Source organism: Paroedura picta, chromosome 9 (genome assembly GCF_049243985.1).
Source record: "Paroedura picta isolate Pp20150507F chromosome 9, Ppicta_v3.0, whole genome shotgun sequence".
Taxonomy (NCBI): domain Eukaryota; kingdom Metazoa; phylum Chordata; class Lepidosauria; order Squamata; family Gekkonidae; genus Paroedura; species Paroedura picta.
The window spans coordinates 74,311,021-74,331,665 of record NC_135377.1 but is presented as its reverse complement, the minus strand read 5'-3'; the positions used below and the strand labels follow the sequence as shown (position 1 = coordinate 74,331,665).

The following is a 20,645-nucleotide window of genomic DNA, read 5'->3' as shown; positions in this document are numbered from 1 at the left end:
TAAAGTTCTGCATCTGGGTCAGAAAAATGAAAAGCATGCCTACTGGATGGGGGATACGCTTCTAGGTAGCACTGTGTGTGAACGAGACCTTGGGGTACTTGTGGATTGTAAACTAAACATGAGCAGGCAGTGTGATGCAGCGGTAAAAAAGGCAAATGGCATTTTGGGCTGTATCAACAGAGGCATCACATCAAAATCACAAGATGTCATAGTCCCATTGTATACGGCACTGGTCAGACCACACCTGGAGTACTGTGTGCAGTTCTGGAGGCCTCACTTCAAGGAGGACGTAGATAAAATTGAAAGGGTACAGAGGAGAGCGACGAAGATGATCTGGGGCCAAGGGACCAAGCCCTATGAAGATAGGTTGAGGGACTTGGGAATGTTCAGCCTGGAGAAAAGGAGGTTGAGAGGGGACATGATAGCCCTCTTTAAGTATTTGAAAGGTTGTCACTTGGAGGAGGGCAGGATGCTGTTTCTGCTGGCTGCAGAGGAGAGGACACGCAGTAATGGGTTTAAACTACAAGTACAACGATATAGGCTAGATATAAGGGAAAAAATTTTCACCGTCAGAGTAGTTCAGCAGTGGAATAGGCTGCCTAAGGAGGTGGTGAGCTCCCCCTCACTGGAAGTCTTCAAGCAAAGGTTGGATACACACTTTTCTTGGATGCTTTAGGATGCTTAGGGCTGATCCTGCGTTGAGCAGGGGGTTGGACTAGATGGCCTGTATGGCCCCTTCCAACTCTATGATTCTGTGATTCTAAGTATAGCTAAGACTGGAATCACCGGCCTGAAAGTAGGTTCTCACATCTATGTTAGTTCTTTGTATGCTAATTTGTATGCTCATTTGCTGGCATTCACAGGTCTTACAAACTGCTTGAATCCAATCTGAGCTCTAATCATTCTGTTCCTTATGCATCTTACGCATCCTTATGCCCTTCGTGGCAAGTAACCCCCCTCCCCCATGTATAAACTTCCCACTTGGGGAAGTGTGTTTTAATGTATCTGAAGTAGGCGAGCACATGGAGGTTTATACCCAGAGTTAAACTTTGCTGGTCTTAAAGGTGGCTGACTGGATTTGAACTTTGTTCTATTGCTCCAAACCGACGCAGTTAAACCACCTGAACCTGCTTGTTTGCTGAACTTTCAGTCTCATGAAATTTCTGTGATATATCCATAATAAAAGGAACACAGAAAGCCTGGAATTAGGATGGCTTTAATGATGGCGGGTAGCGGGGAGAATTCTGCAGAATTTACAGTCGATGTCTGTCATTTCTTGTATGTGGTCATGATTATTTCATTCATATTTTTTACAAGCTTGGTAGATAAACATATATGTGGCATCATTTTGTTTCCAGCCATTTCCATGCTGAGCTTTTTTCATATACACCAGTACAAAATGGGAAAGCAGAAATAAAACCCTGTTTTACAACTGCTGTCATAAGACCTGGTGCTTCCCACAGTCTACGGAGCCTAACAGGAGATTAAACGACATGAAGAACCTCAGCAACTTCCAAGACAGACCGAAGAATTTACATTCAAGTAAAAGAAACAGAATGGAATCTTCTAAGTATATGAAAACCAAGACAATTGACATTTTCAAAAATTACATTAATTATAGTTTAACATTTCAGCACATTTAACAGAGAAATTATGTGCATGTTTCTCTAAATCGTGTGCCCACCATGATTCCACAGACTCCACAAAAGCAAAAATGGGATATCAGAATCTAGAGTAGGAAAGGGGCCACTGGACATTAGATGAGCCAAGAACTGTGATCCCATGGATCTGGAATTACAGGTGTACGTGCCCCACTTCTATGGGCTGTGTGCCCCAACACCTGCCAGTCTCCTCCCACAAATCCTGATAACTGTTACTTGCCAAGGGGATTCAGTAGTCTCCATTTACAATCACTAAGTTTGGTCCTATAAAAGAAAGAGCTAGGAGAGAATGCCTCCATAAAAAATACAGTTTCAAAGCCTGTGTTGGAGGATATTCACAGGGAACCAAGTCAAGGACACAGAAACCTGACCATGTGGCTGGGCACCCCCCCCCCCCGCTGACCTCCCTGCTGGTCAGCTGTAGGTTCCCATAGATGCAGCTAAGCCATTTGGGGGGCAGGTTCAGCTGAGAGGGCAGGGGGGCTGCAGCCATCCAGTGTGCCGCTTGGCCTTCCCAAGCTCAACACTCTCTTATAGTATTTCCGCCACAGACAGCTTTGAAGCAGCAAGGTAGGTCTTCCAGTGGCTACTAGCCCTGATTATTACAAGGAGCCTCCACGTTCAGGGGCAGTAAACCGCTGAATATCAGTGCTAGGAGGCAACAAAGGAAGGCCTCAGCCTCTACATCCTAGTATTACTCCTCCAGAGTAACAGGCTGGCAACTGCATAGGATAGGGACCCCCATGTATTTCTCCCATGATTTATATTTGCTGTAAGGTAGAAAGTTTAGCTAACCTGGCCTTTGTGCCCTGAGCTAACCCAGATCCCTGTTTGGCCCCCTAAGGTGGATTTCCTGCTGTTGTATTTTATGCATACCATCTTCCCCAAACCTTCCTCACCTCCTCTCCCTTTGTGCCCTGTTTCTGCTCCTGGTTTGGTTTCGTTTCTCACACCTTCCTGTCCCTTGAAGCACAGACTGTTATCTTCCTGTTCTGCCTCCCTGGTGTGAGTTCCCAGGGGAGGGGGAGCCCCTATATTGCCCATTCTAGCTCTGTGAGTCAGTTCTGACTATGCCTCCAAGTGAAGATGCTGGCATTCTAATAAAGAAACTTTAGCTCAAAGAGTTTACATATTTGAAATTCAAAGTCTCTCATAGATGCTGGGTTAGAAGAACCGTTGATCTGACCCAGGAGGGGTCTTCTTATGCTCGGATGTTGCTGCTGTGGCACCAGAAACCCGTTCTATATCTGGGAAACAGGGATGAGATAATGCTGGTCGTCTTCCGTCAGAAGAGCTACTTCACGCCAGGCCCTCTGAGAGGCCTCTGTACAGTTTACTCGGAAGTCCTTGGAGTTAAACTTAGACAGCCTGTAGACAACAATGTTCACTCCCAGAGAATACCCAAGGAGGAACAAATCAACCTGTGGAAGAGAAATGTCACAGTGATATCTGCGAAAAATACCAGGGAAACCACACCCACATAAGTTCCATGAGAGCTTTATACTAGTTCTGAATTTTATCAGCAATATGATGTCTATGCAGCATAATAACCCGATACTGAGAGGCAAGGCCCAGTATTTACACAGGCCCCTTGCCTCTCTGAAGGGTTTTTACATTCTAAAGGCCATAAAGGGATCCAACCTGGTTTCAGACCAACCTGGTTTCCTTTTTTGACCAAGTAACAGGTTTGCTGGAAATTCGGTTGATGTTGTTTACTTGGATTTTAGTAACGCTTTTGACAAGGTTCCCCGTGATGGATAAATTGAAGGACTGCAATCTGGATTTTTAGATAGTCAGGTGGATAGGGAATTGGTTAGAGAACCGCACTCAAAGAGTTGTTGTCAATGGTGTTTCATCAGACTGGAGAGAGGTGAGTAGCGGGGTACCCCAGGGCTCGGTGCTCGGCCCAGTACTTTTTAACATATTTATTAATGATCTTGTACCTCTTGTGGCGCAGAGTGGTAAGGCAGCAGACATGCAGTCTGAAAGCTTTGCCCATGAGGCTGGGAGTTCAATCCCAGCAGCCGGCTCAAGGTCGACTCAGCCTTCCATCCTTCCGAGATCGGTCAAATGAGTACCCAGCTTGCTGCTGGGGGGTAAACGGTAATGACTGGGGAAGGCACTGGCAAACCACCCTGTATTGAGTCTGCCAGGAAAACGCTGGAGGGCGTCACCCCAAGGGTCAGACATGACCCGGTGCTTGCCTTTACCTTTACCTTTTCACTGTGTGAAAGTCATTCTCTCATAGATACATAGTTTGCATACATAGTCTGCATCTGAACTGGATCTCACAGGCAATACTGGAGATTTCAGTGGCATCCTACGAAAACCAAATGGCTCACCCAGCGACAAAGCATCACCTTTGTGTTTCTGTTAGATATATAGCAGAATCTTCTATAACCTTCTTTGGGCTTTCTCCCTATCTGTCCTCTAAAACATTCCTCGAATATCTATTACTGCAAATGGATTTCTATTCAAACCTTCCATCCTGCATGGTCAGAGGCAGTTCAGACTGACTGGACCCTCCGCCATCCCGCCCACCCCAAATGCCGGTGTGCTGTTTCTAAGGGCCAGGATGGTTCAGGCAGGGCTGAGGATGCTCCTGGCATCAGAGAACTTCTTAATCCAAGGGACTTTGACCTTTCTGTCGCAACAGATCACCTGAAACGTCCAGCTGCACAAGACTGAGACACACACGGCCCAAAGTGGCCATGCATTTGGCTCCCTGAAGGGTTCTGAAATTTTAGGCCATGAAGGTGTGTGCTGTGCTGTGGCTGAAAGGCACACACACACTAGGGCCAACAGATACTAACAGAGCACCCTGAAGCAGTGCTATGCCCTCCCGAGCCCCTCCGCTTCATAGAAAACCACTTCTCTGGGGCACTGGATTCAAGTTGGCAGGCTTAGCCAGGAACCGCTCCTAGAATCACTGAAGAATCATTGAATCACAGGGTTGGAAGGGACCTCCAACCCCCTTGCAGAAAGCAGGATGCATTCTGCTGCATGACTAACGACTTCCTCTTCTCCAGGCTACCAAGTTCCTTCTGCAGTTATGAATCATCATCCTGATCAGTCCTCAATCTCTTGGGGAAGAGGGGGGCAGGCTCTGCACTGGGCCCTTGTGGTGTTCTAGTATTTCACAACTGCAGAAGAATGATAAGCTGAGGTTCTGGTTGACTGTGAAAAAATACTTAACATCCTCTCACAGGAGCTAAAATGGACGGTTCCCCCAGCGGGGGAATAAATTAATTTGATCAGGAAACGGGACTTTTGGTGAAGCGGCTTTCCCTCTGCTTGCAAATCAGTAAAGCCTCGCATGGCGGGAGAGCCTTCTCTCTAGTGACAAGTCCTCTGGAAAAACGAGCGGACACAAAAAGCCCCCGCAAGACACGGCCCGTTTCGTCTGAGACCGGCACTGCTGGGGAAAGTATTGTGAGGCCGTCTCCAGCCCATCAGAATACAAAATACACATCTACATATTTAAGAACAAAGGTCAAGGTATCCCCCCTTGTGCAAGCACCGAGTCATGTCTGACCCTTGGGGTGACGCCCTCTAGCATTTTAATGGTAGACTCAATACGGGGTGGTTTGCCAGTGCCTTCCCCAGTCATTACCGTTTACCCCCCAGCAAGCTGGGTACTCATTTTACTGACCTCAGAAGGATGGAAGGCTGAGTCAACCTTGAGCCGGCTGCTGGGATTGAACTCCCAACCTCATGGACAGAGCTTTCAGACAACATTTCTGCTGCCTTACCACTCTGCGCCACAAGAGGATCTAATTTAAGAATGGGCAGCTGCAAAACACAGACAAATCAGCAGCTACCCAAATAGGGAAACTGCCCTGCAGCCAGCTCCAGGGAGGGAGGGGAAACCAAACTGAAACCAAGTTAAGATCTTTTACTGGAATTCTAAGCTACCCTCAGCCAGCTGATCAACACTGCAAGTAAAGCTCCGCTCCCTGTGAAATGGAGCTTTCCTTTTTAGAAAATCAGTTTCTAATTCTTATGAAGGCTATAAAGATATACATGATTGTGTTGGTATAGCTTCTCAGACTCTCAAAAGCCAGACAGATAGCTAATATCTTCAATGGTCGAACAGGGTTCTGCATGGCTCTTTTCATCTCTCATGACAAACAGAAGCCAAATAAAGCATATGGAAGCAGAATCATAGTTGGAGAAGCCAACTTCCCTTGGCAAAATATTCTAACTTTTGTTGGATTTAATGGCACACAGGCCAAGTCTTGATTTGGACAAATGTCTGCCAGCAATCCCGTTACTATATCCCTCGTATCGCAGTTGCCTCTTCCTCAAAGGAGCCCTTGGCCCTTGACTGCCCGTCCGATGCTCACCTGGTCCAAGCCTCTCTTGCCGCCTACAGAATTCAGGTGATTCATCATGTAACTCAAAGGGTCCGGGGATGTGTCACGCCTGAAAAGGAGGTGAAAGAAACCGGGGAGGCACTCCTTGTCACTCAAGCATTCATAGACTTCTACGACTTGATGCAGCATGATGAATTTGACAGCCTCATACATCTGGTGCTCCACAGCTTCATCCCCAAAAAGTGCACTGCACAGATTTCCTCTTTTACAGGGGTCCTTAATGCTGCTGATTTCCATCCACTGAAAAATAAGGAACCCTGTATCAAGGTTAGCTTGTCGGGATAATGCTAGAAATTCAGCAATTACAAAATAAGAAGCAGTTTTAAATAAATTTTAAGCAGTTTTAATAAGTTATTAAAAATTAATAAACAATTGCTCGGTATACTTTTTGCAGTCCGTCCAGTTAATTCACCCAGCATCAACAAGTTGCTCTTAGAAAGGGAGGGACATTATCAATAATCCCGCCAGTCACGCTGGCAAGCGATCCACCAATCAGCCCCCATTGTGGTGCTTGAGCAGGCAGAAGTTGGCCAAACCCAGACAGGAGCCCTTGGCTTGACTGGGTGGGTGACAGTGAGAGCATGCAGGAATCCGGCCAGTGTGCAGAGTTAAGTCCATGAGGAGACGGGGATTTCTTCCTGCTGCAAAGGCGAATCCTGCCAAAGGACTTGAAGGCCAAAGTCCTCCTGAAGAGTGGAGGCAAAACCAAAAGGCCTGAAGTGTGAATCCAGGCATCCCCAGGTAATGCGAGCACCAGTCCCCTGACCATCCCTTCCGCCAGGGACCAAGGGACTAAGCCTCGAGCCCTCCCACGTTTTTAGGATGTCAGATTTTCCTGGGAACCTGAAGCATTTTCTGGTTTATCAAAAGCCCCATCTTCTCCATTCACTGCTCAAGTCTCCTCAGATTAGGCCGCCTTGGCTGCTAGCAACTTGCAAGAGAAGCAATCCTTTCCCACCCACCCTTCATTCCTCTCCTTTGCCCTCCCCCCCCCCCCCGACTATGGTCATTCCTTGCCTCTTTCAGCCTCTTCTCTCCTCTTGCCTCCCCCACCCCGTCACTCTCCCTCTCGGCATGAATGGTGGCAGGACATGCCTATGCAGCAAGAGGCCCTTTGGTCTGCTAAAACAACTCGGCCTGCTACTTTCTCCTAAGGACGTGTGGGACCCGTTAGAACTCAGGGACAGTTACAAGGACGTTCTTCTGATTCAGGCAAACGAAACTCCTGGTTGTTTCTGGGGAAGGCACAATCCAATAGAGACCGGTTTTAACTCCTCCAAGTTTGGAGCAATAGTAGATTTCTGAAGTTTATTTGTAGTTTTGATCATTTTTGTTTGCAGGAAAACTAGTGTCAGGATTCTGAATCTCCAGAGCTCCAACTTTATAGGGCATCTGTGATCCCAGGAGTAAAATCCAAATCAAACGGCTGGGCAAGGGGGGTTAGCTTTGTGTCATCAGAAGTAGATGTCCAAGTTTTAGGCAAGGTTCTACATTCCTGCATTCAAATTCTGCATCTGAAGGGCCCTCATTTGACCCTTATGTTCTCATCAGTGTACAGATCCCTCCCAGATTATGGAAACAAGGTTTTTGGGGATGATTTCTCCAATGTCCTGGATGCATTGAATTGTCAGTTTCAAAATATCTGATTTCATCTTATGGACCAGGCATTGGAAATGCTAATTTACAGATTAACGACAATATTCTAGTGGCGGAGCAATGTATTCATCGTGACCGTCAATCCCAGGCCGTGGCTTTGAACAGAGCTGGGAATCCTAGCAGTGCATCAACCGTGTATTCTGCCCAGCCCTGTCTCTGATGGGTCAGGCAGCTCCTTCACCTCCCAGGTGGTTTGATGTACTTGGCAGAGCTGAAAGTGACCATTTCCTATTAAGGACTCTTTTTGGTTTAAATAACAGCTTCTTTTCAAGTCTTATCCCTGATATTTCTGAAAGCACACAACTGGGCCTTAGAAGGCTCAGGTGGCCTGAAAACTTAAAATCCACTGTGGAAAATATGCTGAGAAGTGAAGATTTAAAGTCTCCCTGGAATGTGATGTTGCAGGAGGGTGTTGGTGTTGCGATATGCTAGGGGGAACTTACGTCCCTCTTAATAACTGTCAAAACTCTGTGCTATTTGCCATGCATTGTATTTCTGTTTTGACTTGGTTTTGCAAGCAAGTGGCCATGAAGCCCGACAAATTCCACATCTCTCACCCCTTCCACGTCACTCACCTCCTCTAGTCTCCTGCATGTCCCCCACATCCTCCCAGTCCCCTTTTGCCGTTCCTGTCCTCTCGGGCTAGCCCGCCACCCGGGCTACTTCCTACTGAGAGTGACCAGCCCCCCACTGCTGCCATGCCGACCACCTGTAATCCCAGGCAAAGTGTCCCCTTGTGGGGGAGAGGGATGGACCACCCAAAAGATATTTCAGACCTGAACGGGGGGTATCTCCCCAATTCAAGCGAGAACCAATGGCCACCAGTATTTGTCTCTGAGATAAAAAGGTATAATCTCCTCTTTATTAAATGGTAAATGTCTAGAAGATTTAATACCTCCAGAAAGGTTTAAAGGCTTTCTTGGTTGGTGGGCCTCAATTTTGGCTAAATTATTGACTTTTGCTGTTGTTAGGTGCAAAGTCGTGTCCGACCCATCGCGCCCCCATGGACAATGATCCTCCAGGCCTTCCTGTCCTCTCCCATTCCCCAGAGTCCATTTAAGTTTGCACCGACTGCTTCAGTGACTCCATCCAGCCACCTAATTCTCTGTCGTCCCCTTCTTCTTTTGCCCTCGATCGCTCCCAGCATTAGGCTCTTCTCCAGGTAGTCCTTCCTTCTCATGAGGTGGCCAAAGTATTTGAGTTTCATAGAATCATAGAATCATAGAGTTGGAAGGGGCCATACAGGCCATCTAGTCCAACCCCCTGCTCAACATAGGATCAGCCCTAAGCATTCTAAAGCATCCAAGAAAAGTGTGTATCCAACCTTTGCTTGAAGACTGCCAGTGAGGGGGAGCTCACCACCTCCTTAGGCAGCCTGAACTACTCTGACTGTGAAAATTTTTTTCCTGATATCTAGCCTATATCGTTGTACTTGAAGTTTAAACCCATTACTGCGTGTCCTCTCCTCTGCAGCCAGCAGAAACAGCATCCTGCCCTCCTCCAAGTGACAACCTTTCAAATACTTAAAGAGGGCTTCAGGATCTGGCCTTCTAAGGAGCAGTCAAGGATGATCTCCTCTGACTGACCAGTTTGTTCGCCTTGCAGTGCAAGGGACTCGCAAGAGTCTTCTCCAGCACCAGAGTTCAAAAGCCTCAATTCTTTGACGCTCGGCCTTCCTTATGGTCCAACGTTCACAGCCATACATTGCAACTGGGAAGACCATAGCCTTGACTAAACACACTTCTGTTGGCAGGGTAATGTCTCTGCTTTTTAGGATGCTGTCTAGATTTGCCATAGCTTTCCTCCCCAGGAGCAAGCGTCTTTTAATTTCATTGCTGCAGTCCCCATCTTGGAGCCCAAGAAAATAAAATCTGTCACTATCTCCATTTCTTCCCCATCTATTTGCCAGGAATTGAAAGGGCCGGCTGCCATGATCTTTGTTTTCTTGATGTTGAGTTTCAAGCCAACGTTTGCACTCTCCTCCTTCACCCGCATCAACAGGCTCTTTAATTCCTCTTCACTTTCTTCCATTAAAGTGGTATCATCTGCATATTTGAGGTGGTTGACATTTCTCCCTGCAATCTTGATCCCAATTTGTGACTCCTCTAATCCCGCCTTTCTCATGATATGCTCCGCATACAAGTTAAATAGGCAAGGCGACAATATACAGCCTTGCCGAACTCCTTTTTCAATTTTGAACCAATCAGTGATTCCATGTTCAATTCTCACTGTTGCTTCTTGACCTGCATATAAGTTTCTTAAGAGACAAATAAGATCCTCTGGTATTCCCATCCCTTTAAGAACTTGCCACAAATTGTTGTGCTCCACACAATCAAAGGCTTTAGCATAGTCAATGAAACAGAAGTAGATGTTCTTCTGGAACTCACTAGCTTTCTCCATGATCCAGCATATGTTGGCAATTTGATCTCTAGTTCCTCTGCCTCTTTGAAATCCTGCCTGTACTTCTGGAAGTTCTCGGTCCACATATTGCTGGAGCCTAGCTTGTAGGATTTTGAGCATAACTTTGCTAGCATGAGAAATGAGTGCAATGGTGCAGTAGTTTGAACATTCTTTGGCATTGTCCTTCTTTGGGATTGGAATGTAAACTGACCTTTTCCAATCCTGTGGCCATTGTTGAGTTTTCCAAATTTGCTGGCATATTGAGTGTAGCACTTTTGCTGCATCGTCTTTTAAGATTTTGAATAGTTCAACTGGAATGCTGTCACCACCACTAGCTTTATTGTTGCTCAGACTTCCTAAGGCCCATTTGACTTCACATTCCAGGATGTCTGGCTCCAGGTTAGTAACCACCCCATTGTGGTTATCAAGGATGTTAAGCTCGCTCTTGTATAGTTCTTTTGTATAATTTTGCCACCTTTTTTTTAATCTCTTCTCCTTCTGTGAGGTCCCTACCATTTTGGTCCCTTATCTTTGCATGAAACATTCGCTTCATATCTCCAATTTTCTTGGAAAGATCTCTGGTCCTCCCCATTCTATTTTTTTCTTTTATTTGTTTGCACTGTTCATTTAAGAAGGCATTCTTATCTCTTCTAGCTTTTCTCTGGAATTCTGCATTCAATTGGGTGTATCTTTCTCTTTCTCCCTTGCCTTTCTCCCTTGCCTTTCACTTCCCTTCTCTCCTTAGCTAGCTTCCTCAGACAGCCATTTTGATTTCTTGCATTTCTTTTTCTTTGGGATGGTTTTAGTTGCTACCTCTTGTACAATGTTGCGAACCTCCGTCCATAGTTCTTCAGGCACTCTGTCTATCAGATCTAATTCCTTAAATCTATTTGTCACCTCTACTGTATATTCGTTGGGGATATGATTTAGTTCTTACCTGAGTGGCCTAGTGCTTTTCCCTACTTTCTTCAATTTAAGCCTAAATTTTGCAACAAACAGCTGATGATCGGAACCACAATCAGCTCCTGGTCTTGTTTTACTGACTGTATAGAACTTCTCCATCTTTGGCTGCAGAGAACACAGTCAATCTGATTTCTGTGTTGACCGTCTGGTGATGTCCATGTGTAGAGTCATCTCTTGGGTTGTTGGAAAAGAGTGTTTGCTATGACGATTGTATTCTCTTGAGAAAATTCTACCAGCCTGTGCCCTGCTTCATTTTGTACTCCACGGCCAAACTTGCCTGTTATCCCGGTTATCTTTTGGCTTCCTACTTTAGCATTCCAATCCCCCATGACGATAAGCACATCATTTTTTGGAGTTACTTCTAGGAAGAGTTGTAGGGCTTCATAGAAATGGTCAACTTCATCCTCTTCAGCAGCAGTAGTTGGGGCATAGACCTGGATTACTGTGATGTTGAATGGTTTGCCTTGGATTCATAGAATCATAGAGTTGGAAGGGGCCATACAGGCCATCTAGTCCAACCCCCTGCTCAACACAGGACCAGCCCTAAGCATCCTAAAGCACTGAGATCATTCTGTCTGAGATCATTCTGTCTGAGATTCGAACTGAGATTATTCTGTCATTTTGGGGATTGTATCTCAAGACTGCTTTTCCTACTCTCTTATTGATTATGAAGGCTACTCCATTTTTTCTTCAAGATTATTGTCCACAGTAGTATACCTGATGGTCATCTGAATTAAATTCACCCATTCCTGTCCATTTGAGTTCACTGATTCCTAAAATGTCAATGTTCAGTCTTGTCATCTATTGTTTGACCACGTCCAGCTTGCCTTGATTCATGGATCTGACGTTCCAGGTTCCTATGGAATAAAAATCTTTACAGCATCGGACTGTCTTTTCGCCGCCAGTTCCCTCCACAACTGAGCGTCCTTTCGGCTTTGGCCCAGTCGCTTCATTCATTCTGGCGCTACTCGTACTAGCCGTCTGCTCATCCCCAGTAGCATATTGGACACCTTCCGACCTGAGGGGCTCATCTTCCGGCGTCATAACGTTTTGCCTTTTGGAACTGTCCATAGAGCTTTCATGGCAAAGATACTGGAGTGGTTTGCCATTTCCTTCTCCAGTGGATCACCTTTTGTCAGAGCTCTCAGCTATGACCTGTCCGTGTTGGGTGGCCCTGCACGGTATAGCTCATAGCTTCACTGAGCTACGCAAGCCCCCTTGCCACAGCAAGGCAGCGATCCTTGAAGGGGGAAATACTGTATTTACAAAACTGGGAAAATCCCAGCTGGGCAGAAAATTAGTATTATTGTCCCCATTTATAAAAAAGGCTCAAAGATTAATCCCCGGAATTATTGACCCACCAGTCTGTTGCATGCAGCAGCTACAATAGTTATTCACTTATTCATTTGGGTTTTTATACCACCCTTCCATATGGCTCTGGGTGGTTTACATGAAACATTGTAGAACATTATATAGTCAGGACTGCATCACTTCAGCCTAGAATCATAGAATCATAGAGTTGGAAGGGGCCATACAGGCCATCTAGTCCAACCCCCTGCTCAACGCAGGATTAGCCCTAAGCATCCTAAAGCATCCAAGAAAAGTGTGTATCCAACCTTTGCTTGAAGACTGCCAGTGAGGGGGAGCTCACCACCTCCTTAGGCAGCCTATTCCACTGCTGAACTACTCTGACTGTGAAAATATTTTTCCTGATATCTAGCCTATATCGTTGTACTTGAAGTTTAAACCCATTACTGCGTGTCCTCTCCTCTGCAGCCAACAGAAACAGCATCCTGCCCTCCTCCAAGTGACAACCTTTCAAATACTTAAAGAGGGCTATCATGTCCCCTCTCAACCTCCTTTTCTCCAGGCTGAACATTCCCAAGTCCCTCAACCTATCTTCATAGGGCTTGGTCCCTTGGCCCCAGATCATCTTCATCGCTCTCCTCTGTACCCTTTCAATTTTATCTACGTCCTTCTTGAAGTGAGGCCTCCAGAACTGCACACAGTACTCCAGGTGTGGTCTGACCAGTGCCGTATACAATGGGACTATGACATCTTGTGATTTTGATGTGATGCCCCTGTTGATACAGCCCAAAATGGCATTTGCCTTTTTTACCGCTGCATCACACTGCCTGCTCATGTTTAGTTTACAAACCACAAGTACCCGAAGGTCTCGTTCATTGTAATTCATAATCGTGATATCAAACTGTATCTTGAAATGTTTGCTCAGTCATTTGCTCAGTCGTTGAGAGGACTGATTGCTTGTTTGTATGTTGGCCTTTGGCTCCACGCCATCAATTTGCCTCAGACTGGCAACTCCTCAAAGTTTAGGAGTGAGCAGACTTCCAAACTATGGCCAGTGGGGAGCTGAATACCTGGCAGGACTTGCTGAGCACGGAGTTATAGTTCAACATCTGTCCAATCAAACTTCTGCATAGGATGGTGGGCCTGGCAGCTCACGCAGTGTCAATGATTAACTGAACTCAACATTCTTTCAATGGTACCAACAAAGCAAGTATCCTCCGATCATGGAAACAAAATTCACACACAATGTCCTTTTAGGGGGGGATGGGACGACTGGTGACTTGGTGTTTTTTCTAATCACTTCACAATGTCTAGCAAAATCCCACTATGGCAATCTTCTGAAGAGAGCAAAAGAAGTGTGATAACATTTGGTTCCCAAATTGTAAGAGAAAGGGCCTTTTAATATTTTCCTCAGATGCTTGTTGCAGCAAACAAGCAAGCTTAAAATACACAGAACACCTTCCATGTACCCAACAACGAAAAAAAGACTATCAGCTAGAATTGTAGTTAATTTATTAACTAAACCAATTAAAAGTCACAATCCAACTATTTTTAGCACTGTGACATTGTACAGTTTGTCCTGCTATCATCTTCCCACTCACCTGATTTCTTAATGTCTCCAGACATTTGCGTAGTTTCCCCAGTGTGCTTGAGCCAGTGTACTGTTCTGGGCCAAAGCTATATTGCTGGATCCAGTTACAGCCTTGTGAGAAAAGAAGTTTCTCAGGGAGCTGAAAGAAATTAAGGCAACCGGAGTCATTAAGTAAAACGACAATGGAAAACAGAGATTTCGAAAGTGAATCAAAAGCAAAGCAGGGAACCGAGTGATGAAGAAGCATTCTCTGTCCTGGCCCCCACCTGGTGGAAGGAGCTCCCGGAGGAGATCAGGGCCCTGACGGAGCTTAAACAGTTCCGAAGGGCCTGCAAAAAGGAGCTCTTCTGCCAGGCATTTGGTTGAGACCAGGCGTAACCAACAGCGACTGAAGGGAACCTGCTCCCCCCCTCCCTCCCAGAACTCCACCAGAGCGTTCTGGACCTGTGTGCACTGTTGCACTGTTGCTTTGTTTACACTGTTATATTGTTACAACTATCAGTTATTAATATTATTGTACGATTATTCATATGTTATAGATTGTTTCATGTATTGTTCATATGTTCCATGTAAACCGCCCTGAGCCTCTGGGGAGGGCGGTATATAAATTGAATGAATGAATGAATGAATGAATGAATGAATGAATGAATGAATGAATGAATGAATGAATGATCTCCACTGCCTCTTCCCTTGCTACTTCTTTGGAACAAATGCAAAAACATGTTTCTAGGCCAAAGTGTCTATCCACAGTTTTTGGAACTGTAGACAAGGTAGTTGAGTGATTATCCTCTGCACTTGCCACTACTTTGGCCTATGTTATTTTTTTACAGAACAAAGGAGAAGAGAGAACCTGGGGGGGGGGATGTCCTGTCTGTACTGCCATTAATTTCCCAGCGCACCTTTAGTATATCCACTGTCTTCATCCACGGTGGAAGAGGAATCCCTTGGCTGAATATCTGAAACAACACGGCTCTCAACACGCAGTAGTTATCTCTGCTGACTTGCCGTACGTATTTTACATGATGTCTCCAAAATAGGTCTTCATAAACCTTTTAAAAGGGACACATATATAACAATAAATGACATTTCATGATCTCCCTAGCTGGTTGTCATGAGGAAAACTCCAATGACTGATTCTGAGCACCAACAAAAACTGGACCCACTGGCTCGTCTAAAACATGTACCCCCCTGGGCTTTTCTCAAGGCAGCTCAACGCACAGAGATTAAAAACACAGCTGACTGCGCCAAAATGCCTTACCCGCCACTGACTCTCCTTTGAACTAAAGCAGTCTTCCAGGCCTTTTAAAATGGGCCGGTGCCTTCTGCGCCCACTCTGGTGGGCCCCTCCCTAGACACGGGACTTCCCTGTTGCTGTCTGGACAGTCCAAAGAGGGGCCAAGAGATGGGAGAGGCTGTCTGAAGAGGGTAACCGGCAGAGGATGGTAGCTGGGAGGGCCCAGGAAGCACATCCTGAGTAGGTCCCAAGGAAATTATTATTATTATTATTATTATTGCTGTTGTTGTTGTTATTAAATTTATATCCCACCTCCCCCTGGAGGCTCGAGGCGGGTCACATAAAAACCAATCCCCTAAAACAATAAAAGCACAATAAAACATAATGCAATTAATACAAAACATGTTTTGTTTTGTACAGTTGTGTTCTCCTGCAGCGCCCCATTTATTTCACTGAGAGTTTCCTGCTTGCCTCTGAGCCACCCCACAGTCATTGGCATGAAGAGGACGCCATTTCACTTTTCCAGCTCAGGCAATTCAAAACATTTCAGATCAACCTGAGAAACATTCTGCTCCTTCAGAAAAGACTGGATTAATTACCATCATGAAATCCTTGTGTGCCTCAAAACAACAGGAAGCTACCCTGGCCCACCCCTGTGGTGAAATCCAAACTAATGTCTGCACAGCTGAAGGACAGAGACCAGGACTGTGGTCTAGCCAGAGGCTTGCCTACACGCTCACCCACAGCCGTGCTCTTGCCTTTGAGAAGGCCAATACTCCCCCCCCCCCCAGAAAAAAATGCTTCCCATCTTCAAGGAGCACAGGAAGGCCAGTCCCACAGATGCAGGGAAGCTTTGGGAGGTGGGCAAGGAGGCCAGTATGCTGGCTGGCAGAGACAGTCTTTCACCTAAGATGCCCAGGATGGTGATAAGCAGATGCTCTACCACTGAGCCACACCCATTTCCAAACCACAGCATGTCCAGAGTAGCAAGCCACTTAAATCCCCCAAAAGAAACACCTCCTATCCAGCTTGGCTTTCAGGATACAAGCAAATGGAATAGGCCAAGCAAGCAAATTCTAGTTCACTCCGCCAGCCCAATGAAAAGCTCCCGTTCTTGTGCCTCATCCCTCTGACCTCTCTCATCCTCCTGGCTTGCTCCGTTTCTCCTTTCCACTTCTGAGCACAGTAACCAGGCAAGTCGACTTCAGCCCATACGCTGCGGCTCTCTAAGTCAAGCACAGATATCAGTTTTAAAAAGTAGATTAGTTTAAGATGTGACACAAAGGATGAGGGGAAGGGGACTTAAAAACAAACACAAATTTTACTTGTGAATTTTCTCCGCAAGTATCTGGTCCACCTGAAAGCCAAACAAAAAGTGCAGTCAGAGAACCTGCAGCAGCAGGAAGCGAACATCTATCGTGATAGGAAGTGGCCAGCAGGAGGGCCAAGGACTACCAGAGGCATCATGCAGCTCCCTGGTGGAGCCACAGACAAGGGGGTTGCTCGTGGTACATGAATGGAATCGTAAGCTTTTGGCGCTTTCACACACACGGAATAATGCACTTTCAATACACTTGGCAACTGGATTTGACTGTGTGAAATGGCAAAACCCATTGCAAACAACCAATAAGGTGCCTTGAAAGTCGGCTGAAAGTGCATCATTCAGCTTGCAAGAGAGGAGTCCAGAGAGACAGTATCACTGGACAAGTTGGCTGAAAGGGCTGCTGCGGACCAAATATCATCATTCCTGGAGGAAACTTCAGCCCTTGACCCATTTCAGCCGGGTTTCCAGCCTGGCCATGGGGTGGAGACAGCGCTGGTCACCCTGACAGACAACTTCCGACGCCAGCCAGACCGAGGCGGGTCAGCACTGCTAGTACTACTAGATCTGTCAAGCACAGTTTGACACAGTCAATCATGAGCTGCTAGCTCACCGCCCAGCCGACAGTGGGATATGGGGGACAGCCCTTAAATGGCTGATTTCCTTCCTTGGGGATCAGAGGGCAGCAATAGGAGAGTATCTAACTGTCACCAGCTCACATGTGGAGTTCCACACGGAGCAGTCCTCTCTCCTATCTTAAACATCTTGATGCACCCTCTGGCTCAGCTGCTGCGGAGATTTGGGCTGGGCTGCCACCAATATGTGGATGACACCCAGCTCCTCCTTCTGATGGATGGCCGCCCTGACTCCCCCCCAGAATCTTTAGCCAGATGTCTGGAAGCAGGGACAAAATGGATCAAGCAGAGTCTCCTGAAGCAGAGTCTCCTGAAGGCTGGGCTGGAAGGGACCATGGGAGGAAGCGTGTCTGCCCACCCTGGATGGGGCTCTCTACAGCTCACATGGCCAGGAACCCTCACAATGGAAGCCCAGGTCACAAAGGTAGCACGGCTGGCATTTTACCACCCCCGCCAAGCCAAGCTACTAGTGCCCTACCTGGCCACAGTGATCCATGCGACGGTCAACTCTAGACTGGACTTCTGCAACTTGCTCTACGCAGGCCAGCCCTTATCCTTCATCTGAAAACTACAACTGGTGCAGAATGCTGCAGCTAGGGTTCTCACTAAAACATCATGGAGATCCCACATCCAGCGGTGCCCCAAGAGTTCAGCTGGCTCCCAGATGAATTCCGGATTAAGCTTAAGGTTTTGGTAATTACCTTTAAGGCCACATGTGGTCTGGGCCCAGTGTATTTGAGAGACTGCCTCCCTGCCTATACCCCGAAAAGAGCCTTACGCTCCACCACCTCCAACTGGCTGCGGATCCCTGGCCCCAAAGAAGTGCTTCAGACCTCAAGAAGGGCCAGAGCCTTCTCTGTCCTGCCCCCACCTGGTGGAACAAGCCCCCTGAGATCAGAGCTGTGCCCGAACTTCCACAGTTCCGCAGGGCCTGCAAAAGGGAGCTCCTCCACCAGGCATTTGCTTGAGGCTAACTCAGAACACCTGCTGGTCCCCTTCCATGACTGAACAATTTGACCTCCCCAGGGATATGTCAGTGTCATTCTGTTGAAATACTGTTTGGGTTGACCTGCTATGTTATGTTATGATTGTTATCTGACAGATTATTATAACGTTCTATGTAACAACGTTTTTACGTTTTATGTAAACCGCCCAGAGCCATATGGAAAGGCGATATAAAAATCCAAATAAATAAGGTAAAGGTATCCCCTGTGCAAGCACCGAGTCATGTCTGACCCTTGGGGTGACGCCCTCTAGCGTTTTCTTGGCAGACTCAATATGGGGTGGTTTGCCAGTGCCTTCCCCAGTCATTACCGTTTACCCCCCAGCAAGCTGGGTACTCATTTTACCGACCTCGGAAGGATGGAAGGCTGAGTCGACCTTGAGCCGGCTGCTGGGATTGAACTCCCAGCCTCATGGGCAGAGCTTTCAGACTGCATGACTGCTGCATTACCACTCTGCGCCACAAGAAGCTCTTGTGGCATACATAAAAAATAAAAGCATACATAAGAAAATAAAGAATAAACAAAGACAATGTCCGTGAGTTTCCAGGGCCATGAAACTGTCTGCCCTTGGAAGCTCAGAGCCACCTAGAAGGGACTTTGGTCTGATTCAGCAAGGATGTTCTTTGGGGAACCAAAGGGGAAGCCCTTTGAGCCTACCATTTCAGCAGATGAATGAGGGACGCGTACAGCTGCCTGCAATACCAGAGAGCAGCTGTGAGAAGAGGCATGCTGGACTCAGGTGGCAGTCTCAGCACCGGCCACAGAAGGTGTGGTGGGCAGCTTCACACCAAGACTGCACCTCATCCTATCCTAAAACCGGGAAGGAGGGAGGGGTGGAGACACAGAGAGAAAATTAACACGCTTCACAGGGTTTGCAAGAAATAGTTCATCATCCTTACCAGAGACAACGTTCATTAACAGCCCCCCCCCACCGCAATCGGCACACCTTAATGACCCCTTGGGGGCAGCCCAAATGCAGAAGAAATCAAGTCAATTCAGGCATCATTGACAAAACCTTTAGTTTTCTTAGAACCAGAATTTGGGTAGATTTTTTTTGGTAGTGGCATGCTGAATGGTTGTAGTGTCTATGACAATCTGACTCACACATCACCAGTTCTTTTTTGATGAATAGGCCTTTAATTGTCATTGCAACCCACTGAGTCCATAGCTAGCCCAAAGCAGGCTTAAATGTCCCAAAGACAGAAACAAATCCGTTATTAAACTCATGATAGCAACAAATCCCAAAAATAAGTGAAGATGCTGTTATCCAGCTTCCTTTTAGAAAGCGTCAGTTCATAGGTCTGAGGAAGAAAGGGGAAAATCTCACTGCAGAGGGGTCACTATGAAGAAGGCAAGGAAACAAGGGCGACAGATACCTCGAATGCCCAAACCTGCAGCTGAAAAGTGAAGAGAGAGTAATGCGCAAGGCGGCCCTGAGGGCCAGGAGCCGGGCAGAGGCAGCCCTCGGGGGTCCACGCGTGCTGCCCAGCGCAGGGGCCCCTTGGAAGGCTCAGTGGGTGGGAGCATCTGCTCGGAGTCACGGGAGGCACATGTCAGAAGTCTTTTTGCGCAGGTTTCTGTGCCCAGCCTCACAGGCAGGGCGGGCGAAGGACCCCCTCAGCTCCCTCCTCCGGGACCCCCATTTGGGGGGATCCTGCGGCCGGCCTGGAGGCCAGGGGAGGCACAGAAGCGGCCCCCTCTGCCCCGCGATCCCGGCCCCTCTCCGGAAGCCCCGGCGTTGGGCACGGCCAGGGGGTCTCCTGCTTCCCTGGGGGGCCGGCCGGCTCCAGAGGGCGGCTGCGGCGGGGGCCTGAAGGGCACAACCCAACGGGGCCAGGCGGGGCCAGCCGGGCAGGCAGGAAGACCAACCGGGCCTCCGCAAGGCAAGGCAAGGCAAGGCGAGGCAAGGGGGGGGGCGGGTGGGGGGGCCTTTCCTGCCCGCCCAGACCCCCCCGCCCCCCCCAGGATGCCCCCCCCCGCCCAGGCGGCGTCGAGGACGACGAAGGGGCGTCCCCGGGAAAGGCCTTCTGGGGGGCGGGGGGTGGGGGGGGGAGGAGGGGATGCCGGCGGCACAACACCCCCGCGGGGGAGGGCCGTCTGGGAGGAGGCCCCAGGGGGAGGGGGGGCTGCGGGGAGGGGGAGGGGAGGGGGCTGGCCCGGGGAACCCCTCCCCCTCCCCCCCTCCCCCCCCCGGGGAGCGGCGGCCTCACCTGGCCCGAAGGAGGAAGGAGACGCCGCCCGGGGGGAGGGAGGGAGGGAGGGAGGGGAGGGGGAGGAAGGGGCGGGGCCGCGCGGGGGGCGGGGCGGGGCGGGGGGCTCGGCTGTGGCCGCCCGAAGGGCCCCGGTCCTCGTCACAACAGCCCTGCGAGGGAGGGCCCAGGCCCGGACCCGCTCCCTTGAGCCCCCTCGTGGCCCCCCCGCCGTCCTCTTCCTGGGCGTGGCCTGAGGGGGGTCCTGGGGGGGCGCTCGGGGCGCCCTCTGGGGGGGGCAGAAGAG

At 48.2% G+C, this 20,645-nt stretch overlaps 1 protein-coding gene across 2 annotated transcripts; it reads right to left on the bottom strand.

Moving 5' to 3' along the window:
- Positions 1 to 1,200: 1,200 nt before the first annotated feature.
- Positions 1,201 to 20,427, bottom strand: OTULINL (OTU deubiquitinase with linear linkage specificity like). Of its 2 annotated transcripts, none has more exons than XM_077353336.1 (8): positions 20,360 to 20,427; positions 18,807 to 18,959; positions 16,515 to 16,546; positions 16,324 to 16,415; positions 14,855 to 15,004; positions 13,966 to 14,094; positions 6,008 to 6,277; positions 1,201 to 3,082 (listed from the first exon to the last, which is right to left on the bottom strand). In XM_077353336.1, exons 2-8 carry the CDS (start codon positions 18,875 to 18,877, stop codon positions 2,903 to 2,905), a joined length of 924 nt encoding a protein of 307 aa, XP_077209451.1. In that variant the 5' UTR covers positions 18,878 to 18,959; positions 20,360 to 20,427; the 3' UTR covers positions 1,201 to 2,902. The 2 variants fall into 2 exon arrangements, with proteins under 2 accessions (XP_077209451.1, XP_077209450.1); XM_077353335.1 differs by lacking the exon at positions 20,360 to 20,427 and adding an exon at positions 19,526 to 20,317.
- Positions 20,428 to 20,645: the final 218 nt, after the last annotated feature.